The sequence below is a fragment of the Patiria miniata genome, unplaced genomic scaffold (assembly GCF_015706575.1).
Source record: "Patiria miniata isolate m_02_andy unplaced genomic scaffold, ASM1570657v1 HiC_scaffold_17, whole genome shotgun sequence".
Classification (NCBI taxonomy): domain Eukaryota; kingdom Metazoa; phylum Echinodermata; class Asteroidea; order Valvatida; family Asterinidae; genus Patiria; species Patiria miniata.
In genome coordinates this window covers 491,785-508,321 of record NW_024037055.1, presented here as the reverse complement: position 1 = coordinate 508,321, position 16,537 = coordinate 491,785, and the positions used below count along the sequence as shown (strand labels likewise).

At 43.9% G+C, this 16,537-nt stretch overlaps 1 protein-coding gene across 2 annotated transcripts in view; it reads right to left on the bottom strand.

Annotated features, from left to right (window-relative positions):
* Positions 1-16,537, bottom strand: part of LOC119723309 (leucine-rich repeat-containing protein 9-like) — a 104,243-nt gene that overhangs the window by 38,716 nt on the left and 48,990 nt on the right. For both annotated transcript variants that reach the window (XM_038193863.1, XM_038193861.1), the window contains one exon: positions 1,066-1,206. In XM_038193863.1, coding sequence (XP_038049791.1) covers positions 1,066-1,206 — 141 coding nt within the window. The remainder of the gene's footprint in view (positions 1-1,065; positions 1,207-16,537) is intronic.

Below are 16,537 nucleotides of genomic sequence, written 5' to 3'. Positions count from 1 at the left end.
CATTGTTTTCGAGATTGGAGTCATTGAATCAGCTACCAGAATTCTGAGCTATAGGCGTGGGGTTCGGGGCCCGCTTAAGGGCCCCTAAAAATTTTGGATTCTAAATGCTCTGTGGTGCTATCTGAGGCAATTTCTGACCACTTTAACCAATATTTTCTAAGCAAAAGATACATTGTAGTACATAATAGGGCCCATGGCGTCATGTAGATCAATGATAATTTTTTTAGAAACTAAAAATCTCAGTGGGGGGGCGACTGGGGGGGCGACAAGGTTTCATGGGGGGGCGGTCGCGCCCCCCCCCCCCCCCCCCCCCCCCGCCCCCCCGGTGGCTACGCCACTGCACGCACGCATTGTTCTACATGTTCTATGCGCAGATGCGGCATATCACGCATGTACATGTGTACAATCTGTGCCATAATTTTGTACACAAGCTCAGATGAGTCGTTTATCCTTGTGTGGAAGATCCGTGATTCAATCAAGTAAATTATGACTTGGATTCAGTCTCTTGACAGAGCCCCAGTACAAAACTTTGAGTTTCCACTAGTTCTTTTAAAAACCATACTAACTCACTAAACAGATTTCAAGTCACATGGTGCAACCACAAACATACTCTTAAAATACATAGTTGGTCTTAAAAGTCAAACCATAATTTTGATCACTACTTTAATAATAAAGACCTAAAAGGCCGAAAAAAAAAGTCTCCGGTTTCTGGTATGGAGCTTGCCCAAAAAGTGGTGTGGCGACGCGGCTTTTTTTTTTTTTTTACCTGTCTTTTTTGCTTCAAATGTCGGCTGATGACTGCAAATGGTGCCCGACTAAACTTAGTGCAAATATATGGAAGTCCGGAGAGGCAACATAAAGCTTATTCTCGATCATAACCCCATCTAAAAACACGTTTAAATTGTGCAGCAGCAGGATTCCAGTCTAACCAGTGAGTATGGCTGTTTTTAGACATCATCTTTTATTGAAAAAAAAACTTTTTCATTTTGCCGACGCACATGGCTACGGCGACGCGCGCGCATACCAGAAACCGGAGACTTTTTTTTTTGGCCAAATGTAACTTACCTCAATATTAACAATATTGTTTTGAGCAAGACCAAGGACTTCCAAATCTTTAAGATGGCTGATGTTGGTAATTTGGCTGATACAATTACTGTAGAGGTGCAAAATGTTTATCTTCTTGCATGCACTGAGACCCTCGATCACCTGCACAAGATACAAAAAGTATTCATGTAAGCAACAGTTGAAAAGTATGATCTACATGTACATGTACACGTAGCTCTATTCTGTCTATGGCTTTAGCCCTGTCCGCACTGGACTTTTTTTGGTAAAACTTAGCGAGACTCTGGGTACTTTTCCCATTTTAAGTCCAGCGCGGACAGCCTAGGACATTTTCCTCTCAGTTACTTTTCCTGAGTCCAGCGGTTACTTCTATTAGCCAGCTGATGCCCAGGAAAACTGACCAGGTGCCCAGGAAAACTGACCAGGTCACTTTTCCCCGAGACAATAAGTCCAGTGCGGACATTGCGAGTCGGTAAAAGCGGCTCAGGAAAGCGTACATCCGGCCGGAACGCAAGTATCATGCATACAGAGACCGCACGATCCCACACGTGATGTGGCCGAACATTTTGTGGAAACACGTACGCTGCAGTGTGTCAAGTCCGAGTGGTAAAATCTCGTTATAAATATATTTTAACGGAAAATACATTCACAGAAAAGATCAAGATCACGTTCTGGGAATTACTTTGCAGTTATTCTTTTTTCTCCACCGATGTTTGTTTGGTATTTTCTACGATCCAAATTTGTCATGTTACGCCGTGTAGTCTGCATGGCTACCGTACATAGGCCGCAGTCACTGGTTCCGGTCCTACATCATAGCTTTGATTCTGTTAGCATGCGGTGGGAACCAGCGATTACCGATGGAAGTGCTGCCGCACGGAACATCGTACAGTGGCATGGCTTCGATGTCTTCCATCACAAATGCGTCAGAAATATAGGCATTTTCGTCAAGATTTATCGTGTCTTTATCGTTTACCGTCTATTTATCGTGGCTTATAGATTCGTATTGTCCTAGAGAAGATACCAGTATTTAGAAGGGGTGACACCTGAAATTCATAAATCATTCATAAATGCCTAAATTGCATAAAGCATACATGTATATACCAGCCGTGTAATGATTTGTTCCCATATTTGTTTTACATTTGTTTGGTTTGTTTATTTTTTTATAGTATATTTTGGTGATTCTACTTAAACATCCTTATTTCATTAACATTTTCTAAAGCATTTTCTAAAAGAGGCAGGAGCTGTTGTTACGAAGTCACTTCAAATCCAAGCAGACAACATAACAGACAAAAATTTAAATAAAGGGAAAGGAACACTCAAATGAATGAGGATCGGAATCAAGGAGTTTTTGGAAATGAAATTAGAATTATTTTAATTATTTACAATCCACAAATTAACACACAAAAACCAGATTAAATAAGCAGATGGGAAAGCAATTAATTATACATTACAAATCAAGTAAATCATATCATACGGTTGGCCATTGGTGAGAGGGGAGGTACCTCCAGAGGGTGGAACCCTGGACTGCAGTCTGCCGGAAAAGTTCGGAAGTCGCGAGAGAGAGTTCTTGTCATAACGACTTGCGTCTTGATCGGCGACCTCCGAAACCGGGCGCTTGGTGTGATGGACGGTACGGGTGTAGACCGGATCAGGGGAACGATTGTGCTAGCTGACCAGTCGACGAAGTGCCATAGCAGAGGGGCGTGGCACCGGCGGGAACGGCACCAAGACACTGGCCCAAGCCAAGGAGAGCCAAGTCAGCGGTCAATCTGGCAGTCGTGGTGGTAGGGACCGTGCCCCGTGCAGACGGCAACGGGCAAGGCACGGCCAAGTCAGGGGCCTCAGCAAGCCAGACAGTCGGGCAGCATGGCATCGCCGGAGAGCGAGTCCCTTGACCACACCTCAGCAAAATGCAGTTCAGAATCTTCAGAACGGCGAAATTCCAGAGCTTTTAAGTCCGGCAGGGAATTCCAATGTCCATTCCACTGGTTAGGAATGTGGGTTGGACTCCAGCGCAGAGTCCCAATGCGGGACCAAAAGTTTGTTGCAACAAAAGGGGACTATGCAGGACGATCGCGGGCCATTGGCCTAATTTACATGAAGTTAATTTGCTTAAACCTTAAACAATTTACGAATTCTTAACACTGTGCAGACATTGTATGGGCACAAAATATGCTGACCTCAGTTGTTATGACAAGAAAATGGGACTTCCACAAGATGGGCATTGATACGTCACGAGCTTTCGATACCATCAAGGGGAAACGCATCCTAGATGTCCTACTACAAGCAGGCTGCAATGAAGATGAACTAAAACTAGTAAGATCACTGTTAGCAGGGACAAAGCTCAGGGTCCGTGAAAAAAAAACGAGCTGTCAGACCCATTTGAGACCCTAATAGGATCCCCCAGGGTGATAGCCTATCACCAGCACGTTTCACCTGCTACCTTGCCGCTGCACTCTCATCCGTCCGAGAAAGCTCCAACAGGCCAAACCCACCGGTCTCCAGCCTAGGTCTGCCACTAGAAATGGAGTACACAGACGATGTTGACTTCCTGGATGAAGAAAAGAAACCCCTGGACCATCTCCAGCCAGTAGCAGCGGAGAAACTGAAAGTCGACTACTTGTTCATGAACGAGACCAAGACCCCGTTCCCACTTGATCCACCAATTGGGGGATCTGATCCACCTTTTGCCAAATTGCCGGATCAGATCCCCCAATTGGTGGATCAGATCCGGCAATTGTGTGTAGTGGGAACGCTAACCGTTATAAGGTGGATCAGGATCAGATCCACCTTTTCTGATCCACCTCTGGACCAGGATACAGATCCCCCAATTGGTGGATCAGATCCGGCAATTGCAGGATCACGATCAGATGGGAACGCAAAAGGTGGATCTGATCCGGCAGTTTGACCTGTTAACATCCGCCCGGTGCACGAGTGGCGCGAAAATGTTGCGGTCTCATGAACGAAGAAACACGTTTTCAGGCGTGTAGCTCATGTGGACATTTCCAGCATTTACAACATGCACAATAAACAACCGCTGAACTACGGGCTAGCACCGCGCATGCAAAAGCGCACGTGGTATCCTAAAACTACACTATAGGCCTTATTTTTGTTGCGTGTTCGTCCATTACTAAACCTTTTTCATTCCTGAAATTTTACTTATTTTTCCATCCATAAATGACTCTGAGTCCGCACTCACCAAAAGACTTCACTTTGGCACAGAATCATTGAAAAGCTTACGAGTATGCGATGGGAATAGTGCCGATAACGCGGTACGTACGGGGGTGACAAATCTGAAGTATTGATTATAGAAAATTGGAAAATGATGTCGTAGTACATCATGTGACCGTTTCTAACCAATGAGAAGCTTCAGAACCAGGGAATCCCTTATCGATGCATTGGTTTCTGCCGTGATGTCACACGTGAGCGGCTCTGTTGGATTTCACCTTTTAATTTATGCACGCACGGATCCTCTACGGATCCGTGATTTATGTTGGTGAATTCGCGTAATTTTTGTCTGTTAATTCTGATAGTGCTGTTTGAAAACTGACCCATCCTGGCCTAGCATGCAACCATGCAACAATGGCACTCCCACAGAGCGCGCGTAATTCCGAACTAAGTGACCTTTCGGACCCAACATTTCCGTACGAAAAGGTGGATCAAGCATAAGTGGGAACGCGACTTGCGGTTTCGTTGCGGTAAGATAACGATCACACCAAAATGCCGGATCTTGATCCGCCTTTTTCCAAATCAAGTGGGAACGCGGTGCAAGACAGAGTTTACTTATGTATGTTTACTTATGGCCAAAGAGCCTTTTCCTTATCAGCAACCAGGCACGCTACTAACTGTGCAATGAAGAACCCCTCTCATCAAAGGTCACAAAGCAAAGATGGTCAAAAAAGTTGTGTGCATTTCCCTTGCCTCCAGATATCATCAAGTAGTCTTGCCAAACCTCAGTTTTGATGAGCTTCAAAATCACCAATTTCATTACTGGTACACTTTACACTTTACAGTTTAATGGGGTAATACCCCATTAAACTTTATATTGCACAGCAGGTATTAACGATTTATGCAAATTAAGCACCCTTCCAAAAATAATTTCAGGTGTCACCCCTTCTAAATATCTTCTTTAGGGCTAAATGAATCTATCTGCCAAATTTGGTGCCTTGGTCCAGTCGGTCACAATTCCAATCATATGCCACCTGACTAGATGGAGTTCAAATCTAAGATTTCTTCACATTAGGGGCCATTCGAAATTTTCAATGTTTTTAAATTTCAATTTTTGTTTTCAAATTATTTTGAACCACCCACCCACCCCCAATTTCGATTAATAAAAAAACTGATTTGTCATGCAGTATTAAAAATCCAAAAACATGTACATGCACTTGCATGTACATACATGTATACTTGAACATGTACATGTATACCCATGTACATGTGTGTGCAGTTCAGTGATGGCGTGAAGTTGTCAGTCTTCCTCTTTTGCACTGGTGTCCTGCAGATTTTTTGTGTTTCGCCAGCTGATATGCTGTTGGGAGAGACAGGTTGCAGTCTTAATTGGAAGCCACAAAGATGGCCGTGGTTTTGTCGTTTTCAGGATGAGGTGGGTGACATGTGAGATTGTGCCAGTCACGTGAGCTAGCTGAGAAAAACATTAGGTTTGGACAGACCTCACACAGAAGAGGATCACTAGAGGAGAGAGATGGGTAAGTTGTGCTGTCAGGTGACTCACAATAGCCTAGGCCTCTCCATAGAAAACAATATTTTAAAATAAACACAAACCCGAGTCTGAGAGAGTCCAATTTCTTCACAAATATTCATCTCAATAAAAGTCTGTTTGAGATTTCGAAATTATTTCTAAAATGGCCCCTTTTAAAAAGTTAGTCAATTCATTCACTCATTCATTCATATTGGTTTAATTCAATCCATTATCGCAGTTAAAAACTGAATTGCAATGGATTTAACAAAATAATAAATTATTTAACACCAAATCAACAAATTATTTGACAACAATCACCATTACAATTTACACACACAAACAAAAAACCATTAAAACACGAACAATGACTTTTACAGTTCACGTGTAAAAGTCAATGACAGTAAACAATAAACATAAGCAAGTCGGTCCAATTCACCCCATACATGCAAGACCATCAAGAAAATGCCAGACAGATATTCTATAAAATTCCAAAAACATCTTCTAAAATTAATTTTGGAATGATTACAAAATCATAGTTCATTTAAATCATAGAGGAAAAAGACATGACCCAAACTAGGCCAAGGCCAAGGCCTATGTGGTTTTTTTTTGGAAAGAAATCCAATACAGTCGTTTTCCTATAGTTCCGGATAGCAAACCTCATTCAGGCTGCTTTCGGCTCAACTATTCCACAAATTCAAGTGACATTGATTAAAAAGTTCACCTTGAGTGATGGAGATGTTACACAACAATTTTTCGAATTTAAGCTCCTTTAAATATGACTTTACGACGTCAAATGTACCAATGACCTTTTTCCTAGTTCTGGATCAGTTCAATCAGTTCCCAATCGATCAAAAACTGCTTCGCGCGAAAAAAAATTTGCACGAGAAAATCAATTTTCTGATTAAGCACATTTCTGATTAAGTATTGTATAATTTTCCAAAAACAGTCCATTCAAAAGAAAGGACCGCTTGCGCGTAGTTCAGGCAAGTCAAAAGATCTGGCCTTTTTATTTTGCCCTTTTTTAATGAAAAGTGAATTTCGATTTTCAATAATTTAGCTTGACCCACCCACCCACAATTTGGAGAAAAAACATTCGAAATTTAAAAACATCGAAAATTTTGAATGACCCCTTACATGACTTTAATACAAATTTTTTAAAAGGTTTCCGGGCCAATAGTGTCAAAGAATTTTCAAATTTACATTTTTCTCTAAGCATGTGACTTTGCGTTTAGTTTAGTAAACGTTTAGAAAATATTTTAAGAACCGTTTTAACATTTAGCCATTGCAGTAGAATGTGTTTGTAGGCCTATACATGTGCATACCGGTACATACCGGCACCGTCGATGTAAGAACCTTCAATAATCGATATATCAGAAATCCAATATTGATCATATTCGATATTTTGATTATCCCATAAATGAGTTACATCTATAGGAAACAAAAAATAAAAAATCAATATCAAGAAAATCTCGCACCTGTTATTAATTTTGGTTGAAGGCACACTTTTTACATGTCGCCATCCCCTGGCACAGATATTCACGCCCTACAACAGTATAAAGGGTTGCTTAGTCGACCACCTACAGTGATGGTTGCTCAGCAGATTGGAAAATGCATGTGCCCGTGCAGCCACTCACGTACATGTATATACGGAAACATGGTATGCAGTGCTATTCACACATACTGGACAATGGTATCGCCCTACAATGCATGTGCCTGTCCTCTTTCCATTGTTGCGTCATATTGTGCACACGCTTTAGCTCAAACATGACGTAAACAATTGAAAAGGACGACAGTGTGTGGTGGTCTAGGCTATATACTGCCACGTTTGCTTCCGAAATGTTGGGGGTTTTTGCAGGTTTTTTTTTAGAACTGCTTGTCCAAACAACTTCAAACTTGACACTGCACATGCTGGGGTCCCAATTTTCAACTTCATACCGTGCCCGGTTCTGGAGATAATTGATGTACAGACAGACAGACACACAGACACACACACAGATTCCTGGAATTATAGTATAATAGTCCAGGGTCTTCATTTTTTATATTAAGTGCAAAATCACGTGACCCTTCCTTCCAATCTAAACTGGAAACCCCCAAACTATGGTGTTTGGTTGTCCACGAGGGGACTACTTACATGTTGGACCTATAATTGCATATTTCCTTAACTATGTAAATTAACCGCTAAAGTAAAGATTTGCTAGAGTGTCACAGCGCCCACAATAGTCAGAGCCCCGCCATTATCGTCCTCTTTCTTTAGCACAAGTGAGTCACACCAAAGGAGGAGCCCACTGTGGGAAAAGGCGGGCAGGACGGTCCAATAGGTAAGGAGTCCCCTCGTGGACAACCAAACACCATAGTTTGGGGGTTGTCCACTTCGTTCCCTACTTGCCTGTTGGACCTTTCATTGCAAAGACTGGCATCGAAATTGGTGGTGGGAGTGGGCTGCAATGGGATATTTTGAGACGTTGGTGGCAGCAAACATACCGGTCTTATTGAGCATGCGCGCTTTGGCTTAAACATGCAAAAACAATTGAAAAAGGAGTAGTATGTTTGTTGCCACCAATGTCTCAGAAGTCTCCCATTGAGTCAAAGAAGGATACACAAATAAGGAATCCCCTCATGGACTACACATAGGCACATTTATAAACTAAAATGAGCCTTACTCACCCTACTGTTGAGTTGTTGGTACAACAGCTTGGGTTGAGACCTCTTTGGAGAGTTGTCTCCAGGCAGCCAATGGCATGGTGGCTGACATTGTCACCGGCCCGGTCCGCCCCTCTGTTACGAGGACATCTCTCAGGTAACATGACGAAAAAGTCGTTGCTGTTTTCCAGCATGCTGCCTGCATTATATCTTCCACAGAAACACCCTGTAATAGTGCCCATGATGTTGTGACCGCCCTTGTGTCATGAGCATGAACTGTCTGACGGGACTCGTTTAGAGGACTGTCTGGCATTTGGGATTGGACAGCTTTAACTATCCATCAAGAAATTGTGTCATGAGATGCTGGGCTGTGGGGAGGAGTTGAAGTTATGAACAGTTGAGACTCCCCACCCCGGATAGGTTTCATGCGAGCTACATGTATATACCATTTTAGAGCTCTAACTAGGCACCATTTCTTATCTTCGGGGACCGAAGATAATGATTTCATTTCGGGAACAAAGATGTCTGGTGGCTGGAAGTTTTTAGTAAGGAAAGTACTTCGAGGGATGAGACATACTCCGTGCAGCTCCCATCTTATGTGTCCCTTGTCCGGGGTCAATGCATGGAGTTTGCTCCGTCTTCAGCTGTTGCAGCAGTGAGGAGGAAAGCTACCTTGACTGACAAATCCAACAAGGGTACCGTCGCAAGAGGTTTATAGGGCGGGTTGCCAGAGTACGTAGGACCTCTCCTAAAAACCATGCTGGGATAAGTGTACATTGAGGAGGACGCTTCGTAAACATGCCCTTGAGCAGTTGACATAGTGCCAGGTTGTTTGATACAGAGGAGCTATCTTGAAAACTTTGATGCACTGCAGCAATGGCCGACTTGTAATTTTTTTTATGGTGGCCAATGCTAGTCCTGTGTTAAACAGGTGGAGGAGGAAGTCTCCAACCGTGGTTACAGATGCAGAGAAGGGATCCACGTCCCTCCCATTGCACCACTTTAAAAAAATGTCGGAGTTGGCTATCATATGTCTTCCTTGAAGACGATCTCCGGCCACAGGCTGTCAAGACGGCAGCTTCTTCAGAAAGGCCTGCTGTTCGCATGGAACGCTGGACAAAAGCCAACATGTCAGGCGTAGTGATTCCAGATCCAGATGGTTTAATTTGGACCGGGGCTGTCTCAGTAGATCTGGTCTCTGTGGGGGATGATGGGTTGATGAACCAGCAACCTGTTCATCGTTTCGAACCAGGTTTGTCGAGGCCAAAATGGTGCTATGAGCATCACCTTGCAGGGTTCCTTTCGTTTCTTGTGCAGTACCCTCAAGAGAATTGCGATCGGTGGGTATGCATATGCATACATGCCTGTCCATTGTTAAGGCAGTGACTGCCCAGGCTTTTGGATCTACGACTCCAGTGCAGTATACCAGCAATTGGTTTTTAACCGATGATGCGAACAGATGTTGGGACGATCCGTTAGATTGAACAGTGTTTGGACAACTTTCGGGTGTAGTTGCTATTCTGTTGGAAGGATCTTTCCTCTGGACAGTGTGTCCGCAGTGACATTCAACTCGACCGGTATGTGACATACCAGAAGAGTTACGTTACGATCTATGCACCGCAGGAGTAGCTTCCACATGTGGAAGCACAACTGGGGGGAATGTGTTCCTCCTTGGCGATTTATGTAGGTCACTACAGTTGAGTTTTCGGATTGCACCATTACAACCTGCTGTTCAACTAGGTTGATAACCTGTGATAAGGCTCTGCGAACCGCAAGGAGTTCCAGAACGTTGATGTGGAAAACTAGTTTGTCTGGCATCCAAAGACCTGACGCTTGCTGTGATTGCAGATGCGTGCCCCAACCCGACCTGCCTACGATTAACCAATCGTCTAGGTAGAGGAATATCATTATGTTCGCTCTTCGAAGTATTGTCGCCAGGGTCTTTATCACTCTGGTAAAGACCCTTGGGAATGTTGTCAGACCAAACGGAAGCGCGAGGAACTCAAAAATTGTAATTTTGGACTGAAAACGAAGGTATTTGCTGTGTTCCTTGCAATAGGTACGTGAAGATTTGCTTCCAGCAGATCTATTGATGCAGCCCAAGATGGTGTTGGGAGAGAATTTAAGACAGTGTGCAGGGTCTCCATTCGGAACCGCCGTGGACGAATAAACCTGTTCAACGGTTCTAGGTTCAGAATAGGAGGCCACTCGCCTTGCTTCTTCTTGAGTGTATTAAAGGAAGAATGTTGACATGAAACCCCATGTTTCTACTGGGCTTTGTATCGGTTGAATTGGTTGTTTTGAAAGCAGGGTTTCTATTTCTTTCACCAATGGCCTGTGCCTTTCCCTGTCTGATGGAACAGGGGTGGGACGTGAAAACATTACCAATGGAGGAGTGCTCGTAAATTCTAGGCAGTATCCCTGTGTTACAGTGTGAAGCACCCAACCATCGGTGCAAAAAAGGGCCCAAATCTGGGGGGCCACGGGTGGAGAACCAGCGTCACCGACGCGGGAGGGAAACCGCGTGCTGCGACCTCTTGAGGTTGGCCAGCCAAAGCTCCATCCGGGAGTTGTCTGCGATGTTGTTGTGGTTGTTGCTGGTGTTGACTGAGCCACAGTGGTTGATTGGGTAGACTTGGGTGTCCGAAAGGAGGGCAAAGGTTTTCTAAACCCATTGGACCTATTAGATGTAGAACTCTAGCTGTTGGCTGTGACTTCTTCAGAGGGGCCTGTAAATTAATACAGTCTGTTGCTTCTAAAGGTTGGCTTCAGCCTCCATCATCGTCTGGAACTGATCCGCAAACAAATCCTTGCTCCATAAAGGAAGGGCCTTCATGCGTCTTCTTGCCCCTTCTCGTCTTCTTGCTCCATAAAGGAAGGGCCTTCATGTGTCTTCTTGCCCCTTCTGAAGGGATGAAGATCGTTTCTAGTACATTGGAACATCTGGAGACTGTCGCTAGTACAGAGACCCTAGCAAATTGGTCTAGGATGATGCGTAATCCATCCTCTAGACACTGAAAGGCGTTAGAGCCATTGCAGGAGGAACACTTGAACTGGAATCACATGCAGTAACCAAGTATTTCGATAATAAAGCATAAATGAAGTCGTTTGCAGACCCATGCGGGATGTTGCATCAACCTTATGTAATACTTCTTCAAGCTTGTTCCGGACAGGATTGGCAAAGGGAGCTTTATGTGATTGTTTCCCTGTATCTGCCGCCATCTTGTCCTTTGCATACTCGGAACTGTTAAAAATTCTTTCGTATCCTGCTTTGGAACCTGAAAGAGATGATATGCTACCTTGGCAAAAGGTTGCCACTTATTCTGACCAGCTATTGCTTTAAGACAGTTAGGAAAAAACTCTGTCCATCGGGATTCTGGAATAGTTGACTTCGGGGAATCCCGTTCTGGTACACCTGTGCGTTTATTAAAACTAGGCCCTGTACCTTGTGAAGATTCTGACTGTTCAGGAATGGGAACCTTTCATGCACAAACCATATCCCACATCACCGCACAAAATCTATTATCGGTAGTCTCCCGGTAGAATCCACGTCAGATGGCCGATCCATCGAAGATGGACCTGGCCGGGACTCGAGGCTACACTTAGGTATTGCCTCGTGTGTAACTACAGCCGTAGTATGAGTACGTGAAGATTTATTGGAGTCTCTGTGCGTAGCGCGGTTGACGTCCGAGTCCGACTCTTGCAATGATTCAGACGGGTGAATAGAAATAGCGCCGCCTGATTCCCGGTCAAATTCTCGATCTTCGGCCTCAGGTTGAGGGGGAATCGGGAGTTGTTGTGGTGTCAACACCGCCAACTGAGCCGACAAAGTTTGTAAACCTTTCAGCAATAATTCCAATGTATTGTCTCTCCGCCTGGGTTTGCGATTGTGTGGGCAGTCCGATGACCAGTCGGAGGTCGGTGACGTACCGACACTTGCTCGTTGAAGAGCTAGAATAACGGCAACGGCGGGATTTATGGGCCCGGCGCCGTTTATTCTTGGGCCGTGATGTTTTTCCAATCCACGGCGATGAGACATTATTTCAGAAATTCCCAAAGGAACATCTGAAAGAACCCCGGGTGCCACCGGCATGCTATGGGTTTGACCGGGCGCCACCAGTGCACAATGGCCAGGACTGGGTGCCAGGTTTAACCCGGCAGCCGATCCTGTCATACCGATCAGGTCCAGTAACGCGACGGGCTGATCGTTTTTTGTTTCTTTGGTTTTGCACCTTCAACCGGTTGCTGCGGACAATCCAGGAAATTCATCCCGAAGCAATCTGCTCACGGGTAAAAAACCGGCGTCGGTCTTGGGGATCGCAGACGTGGACCAATGCTTTTCTCGGTGTGCCGACTCATCGACCCGGGAGCTCGCAGACTTTCGTCTGGCCCCGGTTTCTACCGAGTCAGGACCGGTGGTTTTCGGTACATCAGGCCCACTTCCGGTCCTTGTCTTTCCCTTATGGGGGCTGGCCTGCGACACTTCCGGGCCCGAAATCTGTCCCCAGGAAAAACTTGCGGCACTGGAACCCTCGGCCATCGGCCCGGCTCCAGTCTGCGAAAGACCCGTCGTTCGTCTGGTAGGATCGTCAAAACCAATACCACGAACGCGGAGGCTCCCTACTTACCTGCTTCGCTGACTTTTTAATTTATAAGTTCACAAATTCCGTCTAAAATTAAACAGATGTAACCAGAAACACACCTAGTGCTTCTGAGAAGCAAATGTAGTGCTGCAACTGAAACTCAAAGTTCGGTTCGGTTCGGTTTGGTTCGGTTGCGGTTTGATTTTTTTCTCCGAACGTCGGATCGGTTCGGCTTCAGAAGTGCATACATAATGTACGTATACATGTCCATATGGCACAATGTATTAGGCAGTACAATGAAAAGCACATAGGCCTGTTCCCCTGTTAGAACAAACAAGTCTGACAGAAATAGGCACCGCAATTTCCACATGCTTTACAACACAAGTTGAAGGATGAATCTTATTTTTGTTGTGTAAACAAAATACTGTTATAATTTGACTTGAAGACTTTGAGGAATAAACATCGTGTATTGCTACCGTGTTAACTATCGCAGCCCTATCCGGCCCGGCAATTATGATAACATTTTCCCACAGGTGCTGACGGTTTTCCCGACGAGTTCCGTCCCGTCCGAGCATGCCCTGATAAGCACTAAAAACTTGCTTCCTGGCAATAATTGCTGATTACTTTTGTTTTAAGAACAAACTGGTCCTTTTACTGTGCCAAACTTCTGAAATCATAATTATTTTAGCAACAAGCTGTCAAGAAGCTACAGCAAAAAAATAACAACTTTTTGATTCGCGACTGCCATGAATATTCATTTCGTGGACGGATCCATCAATTTTGTAAAGGGGTGTTTCACCCTCTTTTGGGAGATTACATCGTTTTTCGAATACATTCTTTACGAAAACAAATATATTGCGAAAATTAAGAACTTATTCTGAACATGAGAAAGGTTTCAGACTCCATAAAAAGTATTTATTTTAAATTTTGACAACTGAAAATGCTGGTAAATTTTGCCGAGGAAAGCACACCCTTCACCGCAATTGGTTTGGTCAAAACGTTCCATGTCACGCGCGCTGGAACACAGCGCAGCAGGGCCAGATATGATTTACATGCAAAGAGCAAGCTTTTCACTGAGAAAATTGCATGCTGCTTATGATTTTTTTTCAAAGCATATCGGCCCAATATCCTATTGTATGCATTGCTAGAACACTGCAAATAATGAAGATGAACTTAACTTTTGTCTTGGCGTAGAGGTGTAAAGAGCCCCATTCATTCATGAAGTTTATGTAGAAATTTCAGTCATTTTTGATAGAAAAAAAATTTGAACTCTCAACTCGCGTTTTCCAGACTTGTGGGCGCTGAAATGTTCATTGCATTATACCATGCGCATGCATGCAGGTTGCCTAAGTAGTCTTGAAAAAAGGTAGGTTATTTTGTTGTCGCGATTCGTAACCAACACTCGTGGCATGTATGAAGACAAAATTAACCTGGTATCCCGCTCCATTTGCACGGCACACTGATTTTACGAATGCTTTAAATCTAACTTCACTGGTCCCCATGCATATGGCCCTCCAATGGATGTATACACAATACACGGTACATTGTACATTGCACACGTACCGGATGCATACTGTACCCGTACGGTACGGTACGGAACTCAAGAGTCAAAAGTCAAAAGAGCTATTTTCTATCTTTTTAATTTAAAAAGTGAATTTCGATTAACAAAAATTTCAATAAATTAATTTGACCCACCCACCCACATTTTCACCCAGAGTTTTTGAGAACTGCTCGTGCAAACAACGCACGCTATTCAATGGTGTTGTTTTCACAGGTCAAAGTTTTTGCCAAGTTTGAAGTTGTTTGGGCGAGTGGTTCTCGAAAAAGCTGCAAAAATAAGCGAAGATATTCACCCCTACTGGACGATGGTATCGTCCTGCAGTAAGGTTGCTCAGTCGACTGCAAATTTAATGTGCCCGTGCAGCCACCACAAACGTGTACACATGGAAATATGGTATGCAGTGCTATTCACCCATACTGGACAATGGTATCGCCCTACAATGCGCGTGCGCATCTTTTTTGCATTGTTTGCGTCATATTAAGCACGCGCGCTTTTGCTTTAACATGACGTAGACAATTGAAAAGAACATCAGTGCATGGTGGTCTAGGCTATATTTTGGCGCGTTTGCCTTCGAAAATATTACTTTTTTGCCGCTTTTTCGAGAACCGCTCGTCCAAACAACTTCAAACTTTACACTGCACATTCTCTGGTCCCGAGCAATACACCCGCCGATTTTCAACTTCATAGAGTGCCCGGTTCTGGAGATAATTGGCATACAGACAGACAGACACACACACCACACACACACAGAGATTCCTGGAATTATAGTGATGTCATCGGGTGTCAATTACGCCTCTGTACAAATGATGTCACACACTGTTTACATTTTCCTATGGAGCCAGTGGGGGCCCACAGTCCACTGAGCACCATAGGAAAGCACACACGTAAACAATGTGTGACGTCATTAGTACAGAGGCTTATTACAACCGATTTAAGCTGAAAAAGGGACCAATTACTTTCACCTATAACTCTTAAACAAAATAATCAATGATGTTTGTATTCTGTAATCAGAAAAACCATTAATTGATCAACATTTTTTTTGTCAATTACGTCAATGTCTGAAACTTTTCCGATTCAGCTTCAGCAGAGGCTATTTCCCCTCCCAGTGGAAAGTTGCATCAGTTGTTCCTGTGTACAAGAAGAATAGTAGATCTTGCCCATCAAACTACCGGCCGATCTCTCTACTATCTATTATCAGCAAGGTAATGGAGAACATCATAAATGATAAACTACAGAAACATCTTATTCAAACAACCTCCTATCAGACAACCAATTTGCATTCAGAAGCCTCCACTCTGCCTCTGATCTCCTCACCTATATGTCTCAAGGGTGGCTCACCATCTTAAATGAGAGAGGTGAAGCTCGAGTGGTCGCCCTGGACATCAAAGGCGCCTTTGACAAGAGTATGGCATCATGGTCTGCTTCAAAAACTAGGTTCATTTGGAATCACTATCCAACTGCTTACCTGGACGAAGAATTATTTATCTAACAGACATCTTGAGGTAGTGGTTGCTAGACAGAAGTCAACCTGCTATGAGATCAATGCTGGTGTTCCCCAAGGCAGTATTCTTGGCCTTACTCTGTTCCTAATCTACGTCGAAGATCTACGTGATGTGATCTGTCATTCAGAACTTCTTGCCTATGCTGACGACACCACAATATTCACATTAATCAAAAATTCACCTCCTGAAATAAGATCGAGCATAAAGCTAGCAGCTGTAGTAGAGTCATTTCCCTGGAATCCGTGACCATGTTGCGGATGCCTTTTTTTCTTTGATGGATTTGACAAATATGACCAATTTGAAGAAAAAATAGCTCCTATACACCTCCCAAAAGTGACGGCAAATGTTTTTATGGCACGTTTTTCAAAATGGCCGCCGACGCCACATTGAAATGCATAAAAAGTGATATCTTGGGAACCAGATGAGCCATAAAATGAGGTGTCAATTTCCACTATTTCTGGCATGACAAATCTGCTTAAATGGTATCCAT